The sequence below is a fragment of the Drosophila grimshawi genome, unplaced genomic scaffold, assembly GCF_018153295.1.
Source record: "Drosophila grimshawi isolate 15287-2541.00 unplaced genomic scaffold, ASM1815329v1 contig_848, whole genome shotgun sequence".
In the NCBI taxonomy this organism is placed as follows: domain Eukaryota; kingdom Metazoa; phylum Arthropoda; class Insecta; order Diptera; family Drosophilidae; genus Drosophila; species Drosophila grimshawi.
The window spans coordinates 17,644,220-17,660,946 of NW_025063692.1; the positions used below are offsets into that span (position 1 = coordinate 17,644,220).

General features: G+C 39.8%; 1 protein-coding gene across 1 annotated transcript in view; it reads right to left on the reverse strand.

Annotated features, from left to right (window-relative positions):
* LOC6565246 (potassium voltage-gated channel protein eag) overlaps window positions 1-16,727 on the reverse strand; it is a 43,212-nt gene that overhangs the window by 5,007 nt on the left and 21,478 nt on the right. Inside the window, 13 exon segments of the mRNA XM_032738300.1 lie at window positions 1,535-1,947; window positions 2,024-2,276; window positions 5,230-5,409; window positions 5,411-5,430; window positions 6,544-6,616; window positions 6,730-6,885; window positions 6,951-7,297; window positions 7,360-7,456; window positions 9,865-10,008; window positions 10,094-10,206; window positions 10,944-11,075; window positions 13,843-13,893; window positions 14,545-14,657. Coding sequence (XP_032594191.1) covers window positions 1,535-1,947; window positions 2,024-2,276; window positions 5,230-5,409; window positions 5,411-5,430; window positions 6,544-6,616; window positions 6,730-6,885; window positions 6,951-7,297; window positions 7,360-7,456; window positions 9,865-10,008; window positions 10,094-10,206; window positions 10,944-11,075; window positions 13,843-13,893; window positions 14,545-14,657 — 2,092 coding nt within the window.

Below are 16,727 nucleotides of genomic sequence, written 5' to 3' on the forward strand. Positions count from 1 at the left end.
TTGGTTTATTATTAGCGAGCAATTGGAGGTTTTTTAATTAAGTTTGGTGGGCACAAGACAGCAGGTTTTCGGGAGAGAGAAAAATAGATAGAGAGAAAGAGAGAGAGGGAGAGAGAGAGACAAAAATGGAAAGAAAGAAAAGAGAGTGTGTCGGGTGGTGTGGTAAGGAGAGCGGGTACGGACAGTTAGATATTAAGACACGGAGCCGGAATTGGTAAATTGGGAGCATTTGAGTAAGAATTCGTGTGGGAGGCAATTGTGGAAGGTTGTAGATTTTTTCAATAAGGTTTCAGTGTTGTATATTTTGTAAGTGATTTATGGTTGGGGGGAAAATAATTTACAAATTTTTCGTTAGTAATTTTGTTTAAATTTAGATTGTCAATATGGCCAAATTTACAACAATTTTATGTACAGCAATAGCAAAAAAAAAAACGTATGTGAATAACAGAGCAAGAAAGAAAGACAGAGACAGATAGATAGAGAGAGAGAGAGAGAGAGAGAGAGAGAGAGAGAGAGATATAGAGATGGAGTGAAATGGTTTTATTTGTGAAATGTGTTTTGGTGATAATGGGAGTTGAGCAGAAAAGAAAATATGAACCATTGATATCGATAACAATAACGATAACGATAACGAGCGTGATTGAGTGAGACGAGCATAAGTATGTGTGAATGGAAGCGTGGAAGAGAAAGAGATATACATATATATATATTTATATATATATATATATATATAGAGAGAGAGAGAGAGAGTTTTATATGCAGTATTTGTATTTGGTCGTTTAGAGCGTAAGCATGTTAATGGAAGACAAAGAAAGATATACAACGAGCATAAGTCATTTGTATGCATTTGATATAACAATAATATACACTATATATTCAAATGTTGAACAGTTAACGGTAACGATAACGGTAACGGTAAACGCTTAAGGGTGCCAGCTTTGGCCACACGGCCCAACAAACCTGAGCTGTGGCTGTGGCTGAGCTGTGGCAGTGAGTGGATAAGTAACGATAATGCTTCAAAAAAATATAAGGTTAGTTCAAATACATTGTTTACATTAAATGCGGCAGATATACACACACACACTAACTCTTACGCAATTACACACTAATACACATGGAAATAAATAATAAAAAATGGAATGTTAAATAAAATCATAGTTAAAACTAAAAAGCGATCGTATTCGAAATCGAATTCAATACAAATTCGAATTGAAGCTCAATCGTCGAAGGCGTCACACAAAACGACGATACTAATTGTGTCTGAGTCACAAGGGTAGTAAATAAAAGATCTTGGGACAGATTCAATAGACTCACTCTTGAAGAGCTGCCGTTTTGTGTGCGCTGTCATCGGTCATCGGTAAAAACAAAAACGGAAAATGAAAACGAAAATGAATCAAGAGTTGAGCATGATAAAAACATATAAAATGGCATTGAAACACACACAAATGCATTGCACATCAAACAAACGGAATCGGAACACGAAAACACATAACGCATGGAACTGGAACAAGCGGAATGACTCAGCTGAACTAACCTTGGTGCGCTCGACCTCGCCATCCCCTTTCTCGACATCACTTTGACCGGAGCCGACCAGCTCCTTGCTGCCGGCCTGCACTTGGGGCGTCCGCCTGAATTTGGAGAAGATCTTGCGAACGAGATGATCCTGATTCTGGGGCAATTGTGGCTCGTTCTTACGCCGTTCGGCCAATTCTTTTTCGCGCTTCACATCGGCCACCTTGCGAAAAATCAGTCGATGTCTGAGATTGTAGGTGAGCACCAGATTGCGTGCAAAGCTATTCGCAAATGCCGAATAGAAATCGAGGACTTCGAGCAATTTATCACGTTTGATGGCATGCAAATCACAATAGGTCAGCGCACGCACATTGGCGGCACTCTGGCCAACGGCCGAGTCCTTCCAGAATTGATCGCCGAAGACGTCGCCTTTGCCTTAGCATACATATAATTAATAAATCAAAAATATGAATTTCAATATGACACATTTAATACTTGATATTCAACTTACCCAATATTGCCACAACCTCGTCATCCTGTATGACCTCCAGACTACCTGTCACAATGAAGCACAAACTATCGATACTCTCGCCAGTATGATAGAGCAGGTCCCCCGGCGCCGAGTGGGACATCATGAAGTGCATCGCTAAGGCGCGCAGACAACCATCCGAGGCCAGACGAAATGCTGGATGCTCGTTAAATACTTTGCGATTTAGATGAACACATATGTCAGCCTTCATATCTTTCGGACAATAGTTTAGTACCTGCGAATTGTGAATGAGTTGCGAGTTGCGTTGTGTGCTCTGCTATACTCTTTTTTGTTGTTGTTGTTGTTGTTGTATCGTCACCAGTAACCCGCAATCACATCGGAATTGCAACCCTTCTTAGCTCCCAAAACCCCTTTTTTTTAGGATCTAGGATTTTGGGGTTCTTTGGGTATCGGGGATTGGATTTCGGGATTTCTTTGAATGCAACGTGAGTGCTAGCTAATGGACAAGTACGGACATTGCCTGTGGGCTCTGGATGATAAATAGTTGAGTAACAAACAATATATATAGAGAGAAAGAGAGTGAGAGAGAGAGAGAGAGAGAGAGACACACACACGCACACATACACTAAAACACATATACAACATTGAACAGTGTAAAAAAGACCTGGGTGTGTCTGGTTTCTGTCTGGGTGTGTGTATTTTGGCGACTATATTCTATGTGTGTGGGTGTCTAAGTGTGCAAATTGGCTCTTTGTACGTCTGTGTGTGTCTGTGTGTGTGTGTCTGTGTGTGTGGTGTGGTTAAGGCACCAAATAGCTCAAACCGTTACAGACGCATAAGTACACGGCCCAATCCTAGCATCAAGTACTAGTGCCTTGGAAACCGAAATTAGATTGTTAAAGAGAACTTGCTTTTCTGATTCCCAAATGTGAAAGGACTCTTACATAAGGATATTAAGTCAAATAAACGGCATATCTGAGTTAGATTCTCAGTTCATTTTTAGTTCATTTAGTATAATTTGGTATATAAGTCTTAAATTACCGATAACAATAAGCGACTTTATTGTGGAACAACTTTATTGCTAACAAATTTCTTATACGTGAACAAAATCATATTAAAATATAAGAAATACCTGATAATTTTATTATTATGCCTGAGTTTTATATAGAATCCTTTTAATATATCTTAATATTTCATATATAATTTGTCAGAAGAACGAATGACTGAAAAAATAAGCAACTTTAATTTTGACTTTTGGTTTGATTTAAATGTTGAGCCAATCCAACTGACAAGTTGAAAGCAATTTGATTAAAAAATAATAGTACGTCTGCAAGGGTATTAAACTTCGACGTGCCGAAGTTGGCTGTTCTTTCTTGTTTCTTGTTCTCTGTTTTTAGATTTTTCTCGAATTGCGGCACAAACTACAGTCAACGAAATAGGTATAAAGGTCAGGTATTATTGCATCGGCTTGAGCGCGGGCAATTCATGAATTGTTTATGTAAAATATGATAGTTTTACATTATCTATTGTAAACCAAACATTTTGATATTTCAAACATTTCAAACGGTGAACGGTGTTTGGCGTTCGGTGTTTGGTGTTTGGTTTAGGTTCATCTAAAGGCATGAATTTGACGGACGCTTTTCGTTTTGGCACGGATTTAGCTCACGCGCATGACGCATCGACATGGAGAGAAGAACGGTACAAATTTGAAAAAACAAATGGAAAACACATAGTTGAGAAACACAGAATAGTTGTTGTTTTAAATAAGATGTTTTTTTTTTTGTTAGTTTCGTATTTTTTTTTTTTTTTTTTGCTTATATAAGAGATGCGTCCCGGCAGAACTGCCACAGATATTTACACACAGAGAGAGAGAGAGAGAGCTTACCTCGACCTTGACCTCGACTTGGAGCTCAACTTGGACTTGGGCCACTTGCTGTCGTTGGACCTTGAGCTGGACCTGTTCCTGTACTTTTCGGTTGAACCCGGAGCATTGCATTTCATCTTCATGTTCACATAGCTCTCGGTTCTCACATTAGCTTGAAATTTTGATATTTCTGGTATTTGGTTGCGTGGTATTCTTAACTACTTCTAAGTTGGCAACAAAATGTTGTCGTTGCTTATTATTTTGGACTTTGTTTATTTTTAGGTTGATTTTGTTTTTGTTATTTTATTTGTGAAAGCGTTTGATTTAAGTTGAGCGTTTGCTGTAGATGCGAGAAGCGATTTGAACATAACAGGAAAAACAAAGCAAACAGCAGCGAGCAGTGGCAAATGGGAAATTGGCAAAAGCTATTTTGCCATTTTCATTTTGAAACGTACTTGAGAAATGTGACGAACTTTGCTGTACGTTCGGGTGTATATGTATGTGTGTGTGTGCTTGTGTGTGTATATGTGTATGTGTGTGTCTGTTTGGCTGTGTTTATTTGTGTGCGAATGAAAGCCTTGGTCTTGAAGTACAACAACTGTGAGCCAGAGCCGGGCATCATTTTGCGCTTGTTAGTGGCGGGAATGGCGAGTGATGGATAATGTTAGAGTAGCGAGAGAATAGTCAATAATTTGGTTAGCATTTAGATATAAACCTGAGCATGATGGCAGATAATGTTTTGTTAGTTAAGTGCGAATAGCGAAGCAGTCCGAGTGGTAAGCAACTCTCGTTAATATTAAACTAAGGCTAATGACTGATGATGATTTCAAGTGATTGCTAGATGGTGTATACAGCGAGTAACGAGTAAAGATCCACAGACTTGCTCTGTGTGTGACCCAACATCGTTTGTGTTAAAAAATTAATGATTGACTAGCGAGTGGCTGCTAATGAGTAGTCCGCTCTCGTTGCTACAAAAATATAGCTTAAGGATTTGTAAATGTTTGTTACCCTTTTGACTTAACCAGCTGATTTGGTAATGCAAATCAATAATTATTTAATATTCTCACCTCGCGAACAATGAGAGTATGAACGATTAGATGGATCGATTGTAATTGTGGTTTTAATATTGTTAAGTGCCAAAGAGTAATACAGATGTATTTGTACTCTTACATGTAAGTGAATTCGTTTGAGAAATTCACAACCATTAGGTAAATTCACTACAAGAACTAACTAGTTGCGAGGTACTCGTTGGTTTTTGGATATATATTCATTTCTTTGATGGACGATTTCAAGTACCCAAGTCCCAGCTTACAGTTAATCCATATACACTTACGTACGAGGACCAATTACTGGCCGCACTTACCTTCTCGGTATCGAGACCCTTGGTCATGGCCCATGTGGAGACGACATAGTCCATAACGCGCTCACTTAGCGCCTTGGGCACCTCGTGCAGCTTCATGAACTCTCGCACATTGTTGAGCATGTCGTGGTACTTGGCGGTGGCCGATGTCATTTGTTGTATGATGGTCGTCACATGACCGAAGGATCGTCCCGTACAGCAGAGCTATATATGTAGGGAGAGAGAGTTTGGCATTGAAAATAAGCGAACGAGTTGTGGCAAAAGATTCGTTACACATTTGGACACGCAGAAGTAGCGAGACAAGTGTACTCGTTATGTTTTGTGTCGTTGTGTCGCAGCTGTAGCTGTGGCTGTAGCTGTAAGTGTGTGTGTGTGTCTGTGTATGGGTCTGAGAGTAACGCTTACAATATGCCAACTAGTTCAGACAATGGCTATGATGTTGTTGGTTTTTAAGAGAGCGTGTCAGAAATTTATAATCGCTGCAGATGAAACGCGCAAGTGCGCAGCTAGAACGGTAATAAATGCGACGAATTGGACGAGCGACATACAAAGAGAGCGCGAGCGAGTGAAGAGACACAGCGAAAGCGAGAGTGACAGAGAGGGAGGGAGTGAGAGCAAGAGAGCGAGAGGGAGAGAGAGAGAGAGAGAGACAAATGGCTTTTGTACATTATGCAAACGCACGCAGTAATTTTGGGCTGTGAGGCTCAAGCACTGGTCTTTGTAGTGTTGATGGTGCGTATGCGCAATATACCTTTGAAATTTGTCTCATGAGTTTATAGTGGGGCGAAATGGATGAGGAGTATGGGAATTTTGTGTGTATGTGTGTGTGTTGTATTTTGTGTTTATTGTTTGCAGTTGTTACAATTATTGAACACTTAAACACCGATAACAAAAAAAGAGAACAACAAAAATTAACATAACATCAATTAGAACTCACACATGGCGACGAACTGTGCAACTAGGAGCGTTTTCAAGTATTCGGGGTATACGAATAAAAAAATATATATAAAGAATAATAAGTGTTAACTATCATAAATCGTTTTGCTTTTTGCTCGGGGAGGCTGCTGTGGGTGTAGTGGGGAATCTGTATAATGGCGCTATCATATATATATGTAGATGAGTGGGTCAATTCGATTGCGGCTAATTGTGATTGTCTTATGTCTTTGTCTGTTGGCTAAACCAATTCCAGCAGTTATTAGTTCTAGCGGCACTCAATTTGTGTCTAGCTTTTCAATGACAGAGTATTCAAAAGCGTTGCGGGGGCGTGAGTTTTGAGAAACTTTGGACGCGGCAACGGAACGTGTTTGGACACAGCACCTGCAATGATCATCATGCAGATGGTGAACACCTTCTCGTTGTCTGTCTCCGCTGCGACATTGCCGAAGCCCACCTGTGAAAAACAAGAGTAAAATTTGCACATGAATTGCTTGAATTGAACTATCAATGTTTTTTTATTTTTTTTTTTTATCAACTTTCTGCGGCCCTTCGCTGGCCCCAACTTACCGAAGTCATGCAAGTCATTGTAAAGTAGAGGGCCGTCACATACATGCTCTTCCTGGAGGGACCGTTGACGAGCTCGGGGCCCGTATCATTACTCCATATGTATGAATATGGTGACTGTGTCACATTTGCCAGCTTCCACAGCCAGCTATATTGGATCTAAAGGGAATCAGGCAACGTTAAGCGGCCAGAATTTTGGAAACTGTAGAAGTTTCCGAGCTTACCCCATTATCCGCATCGCTGCGCCCAATCGAATACCAGATGCAGGCGAGCCAGTGTGCAACCAGCATATAGAAACAGAGCAGGAGTATCAACATGGCCGCACCATACTCCAGATAGCGATCCAGTTTGCGCACCACTCGGCCCAGGCGCAGCAGACGCACTACTTTCAGGGCGCTGAACAGCGAACCGATGCCATCCTCGTCGCGATCGAATGCATTGAAGACATCGTAGGGCAGGCAGCTGAGCAGATCGATGATGAACCACGATTTCAGATAGTTCATGCGTATAACCTTCGGATCACTGACCACCTCACCGCCGGGGCCCACAAAAGTGGTGTGAAAGTTCAACACTTGAAAATAATAGGCAGACCTAAGAATATATGCATGTGTGTTAGCTTAGTTTGACTCTTACCAATATCTATAAAGAAGATAACATCCACAATTGAGTCCACAACGAGCAGGGAAACATCCTCTGAAGTTTTATTTTTAAACGCTACATTGTATGGCACCTGTAAAGCGACACAAGCAATCAGCATTAGTCACATCAACTACCAACTGATAAGCAATTGCAGATTCAGTTCCAGTTCCAGCTACGTAAGACCTTCAGGTCCTTTGTCAGTCAGTGGCCAAAAGTAAGCGGCTTAGTTATTGTTGTCTGTGCAACAGTTTGGCCAGCCAACGTTTTGCTGCTATTATTGTGTTGCCTTTAATCCTTAACGTTGCTTCCCTCTCAAGTGGCACGCTGCAAGCGTTCTGCCCCAGACCAGACTCTTTCTTCCTTCCTGCCACCTTCCATCTTCCATCTTCCGCCTTCTACCTTCCATCTTCATGCTCATTTCCATCTCCACCTCTTGGCGAATATTAATTTAAGCACATAAAACATATAACCACCGTCTGGCAGACATAGAAGCAGACATAGACGCAAACATAGACGTGTAGATGGAAACCCTAGGACCCCAGACCTCTGAGACCTGCCAGCAGACCTACATCCCTCCCTCCAAAGACGCCCCCAATCCCACCCATCTAGGCACTTTGCCATGTAAATGTGAGCACTTGTGGCAGGCCATGTAAGTGTCAGTGAGACGAGACTATTATCTGATTTCTTGACTTGTACTTGCTTTTATCTGGCGAATGGGTGAAGAGCACTTAATGCAATCCCCACCTTCAACAAAACGTCGGCTTGTTGGGGCTTGTTATGGTCGGGCGTGCAACAGCAACAAGTATCAACGAAAGTGGCCTAACGAGGCCAATTCACATGATTGCCACACGGATGTGGCAAACATTTAAATTTCTGCAGAAATTATTTTTTTCCATTTATTTTATTGTCGTTGTTAATGTTGCTCATTGAAGTGGGAATAAGTGACTCCCACTGGGAGTTCAATATGGAAACATCTTTGCTGGCATCTTTCACCTTTCATGTGTTCTATCAATCGACTTATAAGCAAATGTTTAAATGTGTAAGTTGGCTGGCAAACATAAGTTAAAGCAATTAGTTGCCATAAAGCAGACGGCTAACGATGGAGTGAAAAGACGCCTTTGCTTCCTGCTCCTGGTGGAACTACTAATAAGCCTGCAAAGGGTATTACAATTTGTGGTGAAGTTTGTAACTGATTAAAGGAGAAATTTGTCATCCCGTTTATATATTCGTGAGCAGCCACTAGCCGAGTCAATATAGCCATGTCCGACTGTGTAGCAGCTCTCATTTTTTTGCACCCATGTTTTTGATAAGTGTTTGTGCTGTCTTGTTGACACTTGGCATATATCTTTTTGAAATATATTAAAACAACTTCAAAGGCAATTATTTTTTTACACAGCCGAAAATACGTAGGAGTTGTATACGTCAGAATACGAGTCGTTGAAAGTAGAGTATCTGGTCTCACAAACTGGCTGCAACTGACTGAATTGGCGATTAAATGTAAGTGAAATTGAACTCGTCTGCCTGCCAAACAGTTTGTATCAGTTTGATGGCATAAAAGTGGTCGGCGCTGTGCGGTGGCAAAGTTGGGCGCAGTTGGCGCCAAAGTTGGTAAACGGCAACAAAATGCGATGAGGCCGAATTGCATTAAAGAATAACAAAAGCAATGAAAACCGATTGCGTAACAACAGCAACAATGAGCAAACTAACACAGCAAAAGAACAACTTTCGGTCCAAACTCTCTGGAGGATGCAGCACATACACACATACACACACAGTGTGTATGTGTGTGTGTGTGTGTGTGTGTGTTTTCTGATGGATGTTTGTGTGTGAGGTAAGCTGTGCTGAGCGCAATTTAAGCGAAATGTTAACATCTTGTTGACGGAAATAGGCACAATTCGAGTAGACAACCGACGAGACAACAGCTGCCCTGCTTTGCGGTGTGCGGCATGTAGCATGTGGCATGTAGCATGTAGTATGTGGCATGTGTGTGGTTACGGCAAAGTAGCCAGAGCAGACCCATATCGTCGTTCCAGAAAAACAAACGAGCTGGCAACGGGATTATGCTCAGGCCCCAAGAAAGGAAGCAACAGACTCTGTCTGCCGGTGACTGAGTTGATAAATGTCCCTCTCCTCATCCACTTCTTGTGACAAAATGTAAAATGTGTGCAAATAAAGTTGATCTTTATACATGGTTTTGAATGCCTTTACTAATCAATAACAGAACCTCCGTTGCCTCTGCTATACTAACTATTTATGTACGCACACAGGAAAGGTTTCCGCCTGTTGATAGTAATGAAATCCAGATGAGAATACGATCTTGGTGCAACGTACATTATATCGATATATCGACTCGGCTGATTAAGAATATATATATATATATATATATATATATGTAAATATCTAATGCTTCTTTTTGTCTATTACGCACTTTTGCACAAAACTATTATATCCTTTGAACACATCTTGGATTTGATTATTTGAAGGTAAAGCTCAACTTACCATGATGGCGGTATAAAATGTTAAACACAATATAACCCAGTCCCAAATTGCTTTAAATGCACAATAATGCAAGAGTATGTGTGGCGGCGTCTTTGGCGCTTCCTGTCTATACTGTGGCATAATATCCGCACTCAGTGACATCATCTAAACAAATGGATTCAGATAGATGAATGTTAAGTGGGTTTTTAGTAGTTAGGGCAGAGTAGTTCGGGTCTATTAGAAATCTTACATGCGCCAGATTCGACTGCTTCGTTGGATCCTTGAGCGTGGGCAAATGGGCGCTGAACTGGCGGCTGCGTGTTACGGATCGGGCCAGTTTGGCGAATTTGGAGAGACCTAAAACTGGAAGGAATAGATTAACTGCTACGATATGAATGGACACGCACAGTAAGGAACGAAAGACGAAAGACAAGAGACAAAGAAAACAAAAAAAAAAAAAAACAAGAAAAAATAGAAATAGAAATAGAATAGAGAGACAATTAACAATATCCACAAGTAAACGGCAAAAGATACAAAGAGGCAAGCCATAAATTATTGAATGAGACACATACATATATATAAGGAGTATTTGTGCGATCAGTTCAAGTACATATATGGGATATATATACGAGAATTATACAATGCGTAAGCGTGTGTGCGTGTGTGCATTTTGTTGGATAACGGGAGTATGTGGGGAGAAACAGAGACAAAAGAGAAAGAGAGAGAGAGAGAGAGAGAGAGAGAGTAAAACAGTAGAGTGATGTACAGTTTGGTAAAATATTAACACAAACGAGACAGAGAGAAAGAGATAGGCAAATTTAACGAGACAGAGAGAGAGAGAGAGAGAGACAGAAAGAGGGCGTAAAGGGGTAGGGAGTGTTGTGCATATGTGTGTGTGTGTGTGTGTGGTCGGGTGTAGCCAATTCGTTGATTTGATGATTTCAATCAATTTGGAGAATTGGAGTTGGCAGTTTTGCTGGGTTAGCGATATGATCATTGCTATATATATAAAGACATATATGTACATATAGAGAAATAGTGATAGGGTACAGGGACAGTGTGGGGCTGTGTGTGTGGAGCACAGGACTGGCGCTACTTACCACCTTTGGTATCCTCGCTGTCGATGGGCTGCTTTAGGGCCGTTATATCCCGAAACGTCAACAAAAATAACACAACCAAATCCCTTTCGTTGCGAATGGGCGCCACCTGAAGCAGCAGCCATAGCGGCGTTTCTGAGCGTTAAAAATTTGGACGAGATAATTATAGAAAGAGAAAGTGTAACAGAGAAATAGATAGATAGAGAGAGATAGAGAGAGAGAGAGAGAGAGAGAGAGAGTGGAAGAAATGTAGAAAGATAATCATTAGTGAGAGTACACAAGATCATAAAACACTTAGTTATACCTTGTACCGCTCAATAATTCAAATGTACCTAAAAGTTCTAGAAAGTTGTTTCCTTGGTTAGAAGCTAAACATATATAAAATGGCTCCAGAAGTGTTTTATAACTTCGAAGAGTACATGCAATAAGACCGCATAATCATAAAAACAGATTGTGGTGAATAAAAATGTTATTCTGACAGCAAAGTGGCTTTTTTATTGCATTCTTATCGCTAGCGAGAAAGAGACCGATAGAGAGAGAGAGAGAGAGAGAGATACAGAGTGGATGTGCGCCAGAGAACGGCACAGAATGAGAAGGAAGTTTATGAATGTATCTAACTTTTACTTAAGTTTCGTTTTTCAATTACTTTTTCTCCTCTTGTTGATAAAACTACTCGTCGCTGATAATCAATACTTAAAGCAATATATTCATTTGACTCATAGTATTTAAAAGTGATTTAAAAGCATTTTGTTTCCTTGTTATTAGTTTGTCTCTCCTTATCCTTATATAAATGCAATTTTGCAAAACTTCTTGCAATCATTTAAATTGTTGAATTGAATTGCTTCGTTAATTGCTTTTTCTGACTGGGATTTCCTAACTTAAGAGTCTCTTTCTGCCATAGAGTGAGTCAACTAATTCACATGATCTTACATGGATCTTAATCTAAATCCCCTTACGAATCAGTTGTATCAGTTGTATAAATAAGTTTGAAAGGCTTTTTAATGCATTTAAAGGCATTCAATGCGAAATAATATTCGAATCGAATTGATTATACAGCTGTAGAGCTTTGTTCATAATTAATGATAATGATAATGCAACATGTCAAAAGACCTTATCTGAAAACTCTGCATCACTATGCAATTTATGTGCCTCTATGTGACCCAAGTGCTGGTTCAGCGCTGCAATTCACGCAACGATAATCGAATTGTAGTTGCAATTGCAATGTATTGAGGTCAGCGTACACAGTCGGATAGGCAGACAGACAGGCAGACAGGCAGACTGACAGACAGAGATAGAGACAGAGACAGAGGCAAAACACGCATGAGTACAGTTTGGCGCATTGCAATTACGGAAATTACGCGAGCCGTTACAGTGTTGCTTCGCCCCCTCCCAGCTGCAAAATGTGCTATGGCAAATTAAACGCACACACACACACACACATAATCACTCGCAGATACACAGCACACACACACACACACACACACACACACACACACACACACACACATATACCATAGTCATCCCCTTTCTGTCTGCCTGTCTGTTCAATTAACAATAATTGCAATTCAATTTGCATTTGCAACACCGCTGACCCACGTGGCGTATGCGCAATTGTTGTTCTGCCAGCCAGCGGATTGTTCGCGCATGGCTGCCATTTTGAAAGCATAATTATTGACTAATTTTATGCGCAGTTTGTTAGCATTTCCGCTGGTAATTCCGCTTCCGTTTCCGCTCTCTCTTTAGTCTAACCATGCTAAAAAAACAGACTATTATCCATATTATGCCATACATATGTATGCTTGAAAATATGTTATTTTTGGCAGCTGTTGGCATAAACAGCAATAGTAAACTTATCCAGGGCGCCCCAGAGACACCTGTCAGCCAATTCAATTTGCCCCAATATCGAATTGCCGCCACATGGCGCCTTCCAGCCTCCCTAACAACCTGCCGCCTTGCCACCTAGCCACCTTTTGTGGCAATCTTCTTTGCGCAACGTGGCCGCACAGTTTCCTCGCTTATCCCGGCACTAGGTCAGAATAGCAAAAGAAAACGGAAAAGCAGCTAATAGAAATGAAAAATGACAAGCAGCAGCAGCCAACTACCCTACAACCCCCCCCCTTCCCCCACCCTCTCAGAAAAAAAGGAAAGTAAGTAGCAAAAAAATATGAGTCAGCTATAGTGAAAACCTTAGTTGGACGGAGATTCATCGATTCACGCTTCTTGCTTATCATTTCAAATAATATAATTATCACGGCTATAACTTTTATCGAGTTTAGTTAATTCTAAGATCAACCTCGTCCTACTCTACTAAGCACAATAAATCATGGCTTTAATCTCATCCAATGCTACAAATTAAATCTTCTTAGCCTTTTGTGCTTATCTGGCATCACTTCATTGAATGCCTTTGGGTTTGTCAACAGCATTTTGTTGTAGAAGCATTTGCTTATTGCATACTTTTGGGTTCTTTTTAATGTCGATAGTAATTCGAGAAACCTACTCTACTCTAATTAGTCATTTTTGGCGACTGGATAATTTATGCGATGTAAAATTCAAATTGATTAGTTGAAGCTGATTAGATAATTGAAACTTGGGAGTCTTTTGATTCGGTCCATGCATAATGCAAGAACATTGATTGTTACACGCCTACAACTTTAGTGAAATTGTTTCGCACACATACACATACATATACACACACACACACACACACACACATACAAACACGCACTCGCTCATAAGCACACATAAACATATTGAAATTGATTTATGCATATTAGATGATGATGCCATCCAGTGGTTAAAGCTGGCCACAACAAATACACAGACGAGATGCTTCAGTTATATATATATATATATACGAGTATATATATATATGCAGATTTGCTATAACCATTAAAGTTAGTACCTTGGGTTTGTGCCTTGCCAAACTGCGATAGGGCGCAGCCACATTGTACATCTGTAAATTGATACCCGAAGGCGTTAATCCATTATAATTGCACGATTCAGCAGCGAATTGAGTTTCGAGCCAATTTCAACTAGCAACAGTTTCAATTACATCACCTGGCACATAGGGTTGCTGAGCTGTGGATTGGGGCTGATGATGAGGGTGAGAGTAAGAGTGAGAGTGAGTTGAGGGTCTGCTTGATTGATGGGCGCCACTCAAAATTGTTGCGCTACCTCAATTTGTTTGCATTATACAATGGCAACGGCTGACGCTGGCAACAAATTAAAAGCAGGTAGCGAATATATAGTAGCGAGTGGCGAGTAACGACTAGCGGAGTGGGATAAGCATGGCATGAATTATATGGCTTGCAGTTGGGATAGGTATGTTGGCTGGCCACACGCAAAGTGCAACAATTTATTATGGGGTAAGGGACTTTGCATAAATCCTAATCAACCCCAACCGAAACCGAGAACTGACGGCTACTTTGAGTTGGGTAACTGTCCGCTCCATGACACTCCAACGATTAAACATAGTCAAGCTATGCTAACTGATTGTGCTAATATATGTAGTACACTTTAATAATATACAGGCAGCTATAGGTAGCGTAAGAGATAAATACACATATATAAACATATTTGTGCCTTCTCCAAAATATATACTCACTGTTCTTTTTGTAGAGCAATATTTCGAATTGATCCTGCTGCTGATTTTCCAGTGTGTATTCCAGTCGTCCCACCGTCTCCTTGTCTGTCAGCTCGCCGTACATGAAGCCGCATCTGTATTTTATTTATATATTTTTTTGTTGTTTTTTTTTTGGATGGGTGGGGGAAGGTGTGGATGACATAAGAGCAGAATATCGCACATATACGAGGTATTATTCTTGATTAGTTTCAATCTGTAGACAGAGGCATATTAAATACACACACAGACACGCACAACAACTCACACATAAATACATATTATATTACATATATACATAATGATTATAAATAATATAATTAGAGCATGCAAAGGAGACCAAAAAACACAATTAAATGGTTTGGGGAGCAAGTTGCAGACGCCTTCTTACCTGAATGGGGATGAGAATTAGGCCTAAGCTGTAAGAGCATGACTTCTCTTTTTGGCGATGCTTTTTAAATCTCTATCGGTTTACGTTTCTTAAAGTCAGCTAAGAACATTAACTAAAGATCTAAGACTTGCCAAATAACTATATAATCTAATCAAAGTGTGAAGAAGGCGAGTGACATTATTCCAAAAATTGTTCTCGATCCAGTTTGAATAATGAGTGTTTGTGTTTATATATTTCACTGGCATACTCAGAAATCGCGTAACTACTATTTTTGCTTAAGGTTTTCACTTTTTTTACTGCACATTCATAAAATAAAAATATATATTCGATTTGAATAAAAATTAAATACCGAGGAAATCTTGTCAACGTTTATAAAATGATAGTTTTTATTTGTCATCCATTCATGTCATGCAATTTTCAACGAAATATTTCAGATTGTTAAATAAGAAGTCATTTCATAGCTTTGCTAATTCAAAGTGTAATTTTGTAATTCTATTGCGATAAGTATATCTAGTGTCTCGCTTCTCTTACCTGATTTGCATTTTGCATAGCTGCAAGGGTGAGCTAGCCAAACATTCTCAGAAATTAAAATAAGCATCCATTTGGTGCTGCATACTTAGTTAAACGAGCATGTCGAAAGCTAATGATGCAAATTCCCAGAAGCTTCTCTTTGGATACCAGATATTGGCTGCTTTTGCTAATGATTATGTCATATTATAATAAGCAATGCAAGCCAAGTGATTTCTCGGAAATTAACGCAAAATTTGAAGAGCCCTCAAATTAACTTTCTATTCCAAATAGATTTCTAGGAATTTCGCGATGCCCGCCCCAGAGTGGTGGAAACTATAATGGTAATGTTTAACCCGGATATACTGGAAACCTTGAACAAAGCTATTTATAAAAAACTATTCTTAGCTATAAAAACTCAAGCTGCTTATGTATTGACATTTGCCTTCCGAGAAAATAATTTCTGAATGGCCCTTGTTAGAGAAGAGAGATTATATTCTAGTCATGTCCTCTAGCAGTTGTTTCATTTCACTGCAAGCTGAAGTCAATTCTTCGAATGCAATTAGTTGAGCTTTTACAAACATGCTCCTAGAAATGCATTTATGCTGAGTTAAGTTTGTAAATGGACTGATTTCTGATTTATATCTGGCTTTAATTGGATGCCATAGAAACCGTTCTCTAATAGATTAAACTTAAAATAAAACCAAATTATTTATGATTTTCAGGAATTATAAAAGCAAAGTGAATTTAAATGCAATAAATTCTTGGATGTTCTCCATTAATCAGTTGAATTTGGGAAGTTAATGTAGAAAATCGAATAAGCAAAATAATTTAAAGGCAGTGAATCCATAGAATAGAATGCATCACATAAATTAAAAAATCTAATGAATTCCTCGAAATCATTTTCTTTAATATAATAATTGAGTTTTGCATAGGGCCCAGCCCGTGTATGTATGTATGTGTATGACAGATAACAGATCAAAGTACTCAAAGTGGCCACTCCTTTGCAATGTCAGGTAATATGCCAAAGTTGCCTACCTGCCTGCCAGCTTGCCATTAATTTTGGCCACGTTGACACCGACCATGGCAGTGCTGGCAAGCACGAGTGATGATGGAAATTACCATATCGTATGGCACATCTTTAAGCTATGGGCTATGGGCTACTGGCTACTGCCTACTGCCTACTGGCTTCTGTCACAGGCACAGGCACAGGCACAAATGCACAAGCAAAAATAAGTTGACAGCCAGCCAGAGCTGGAGCGAGACCAAG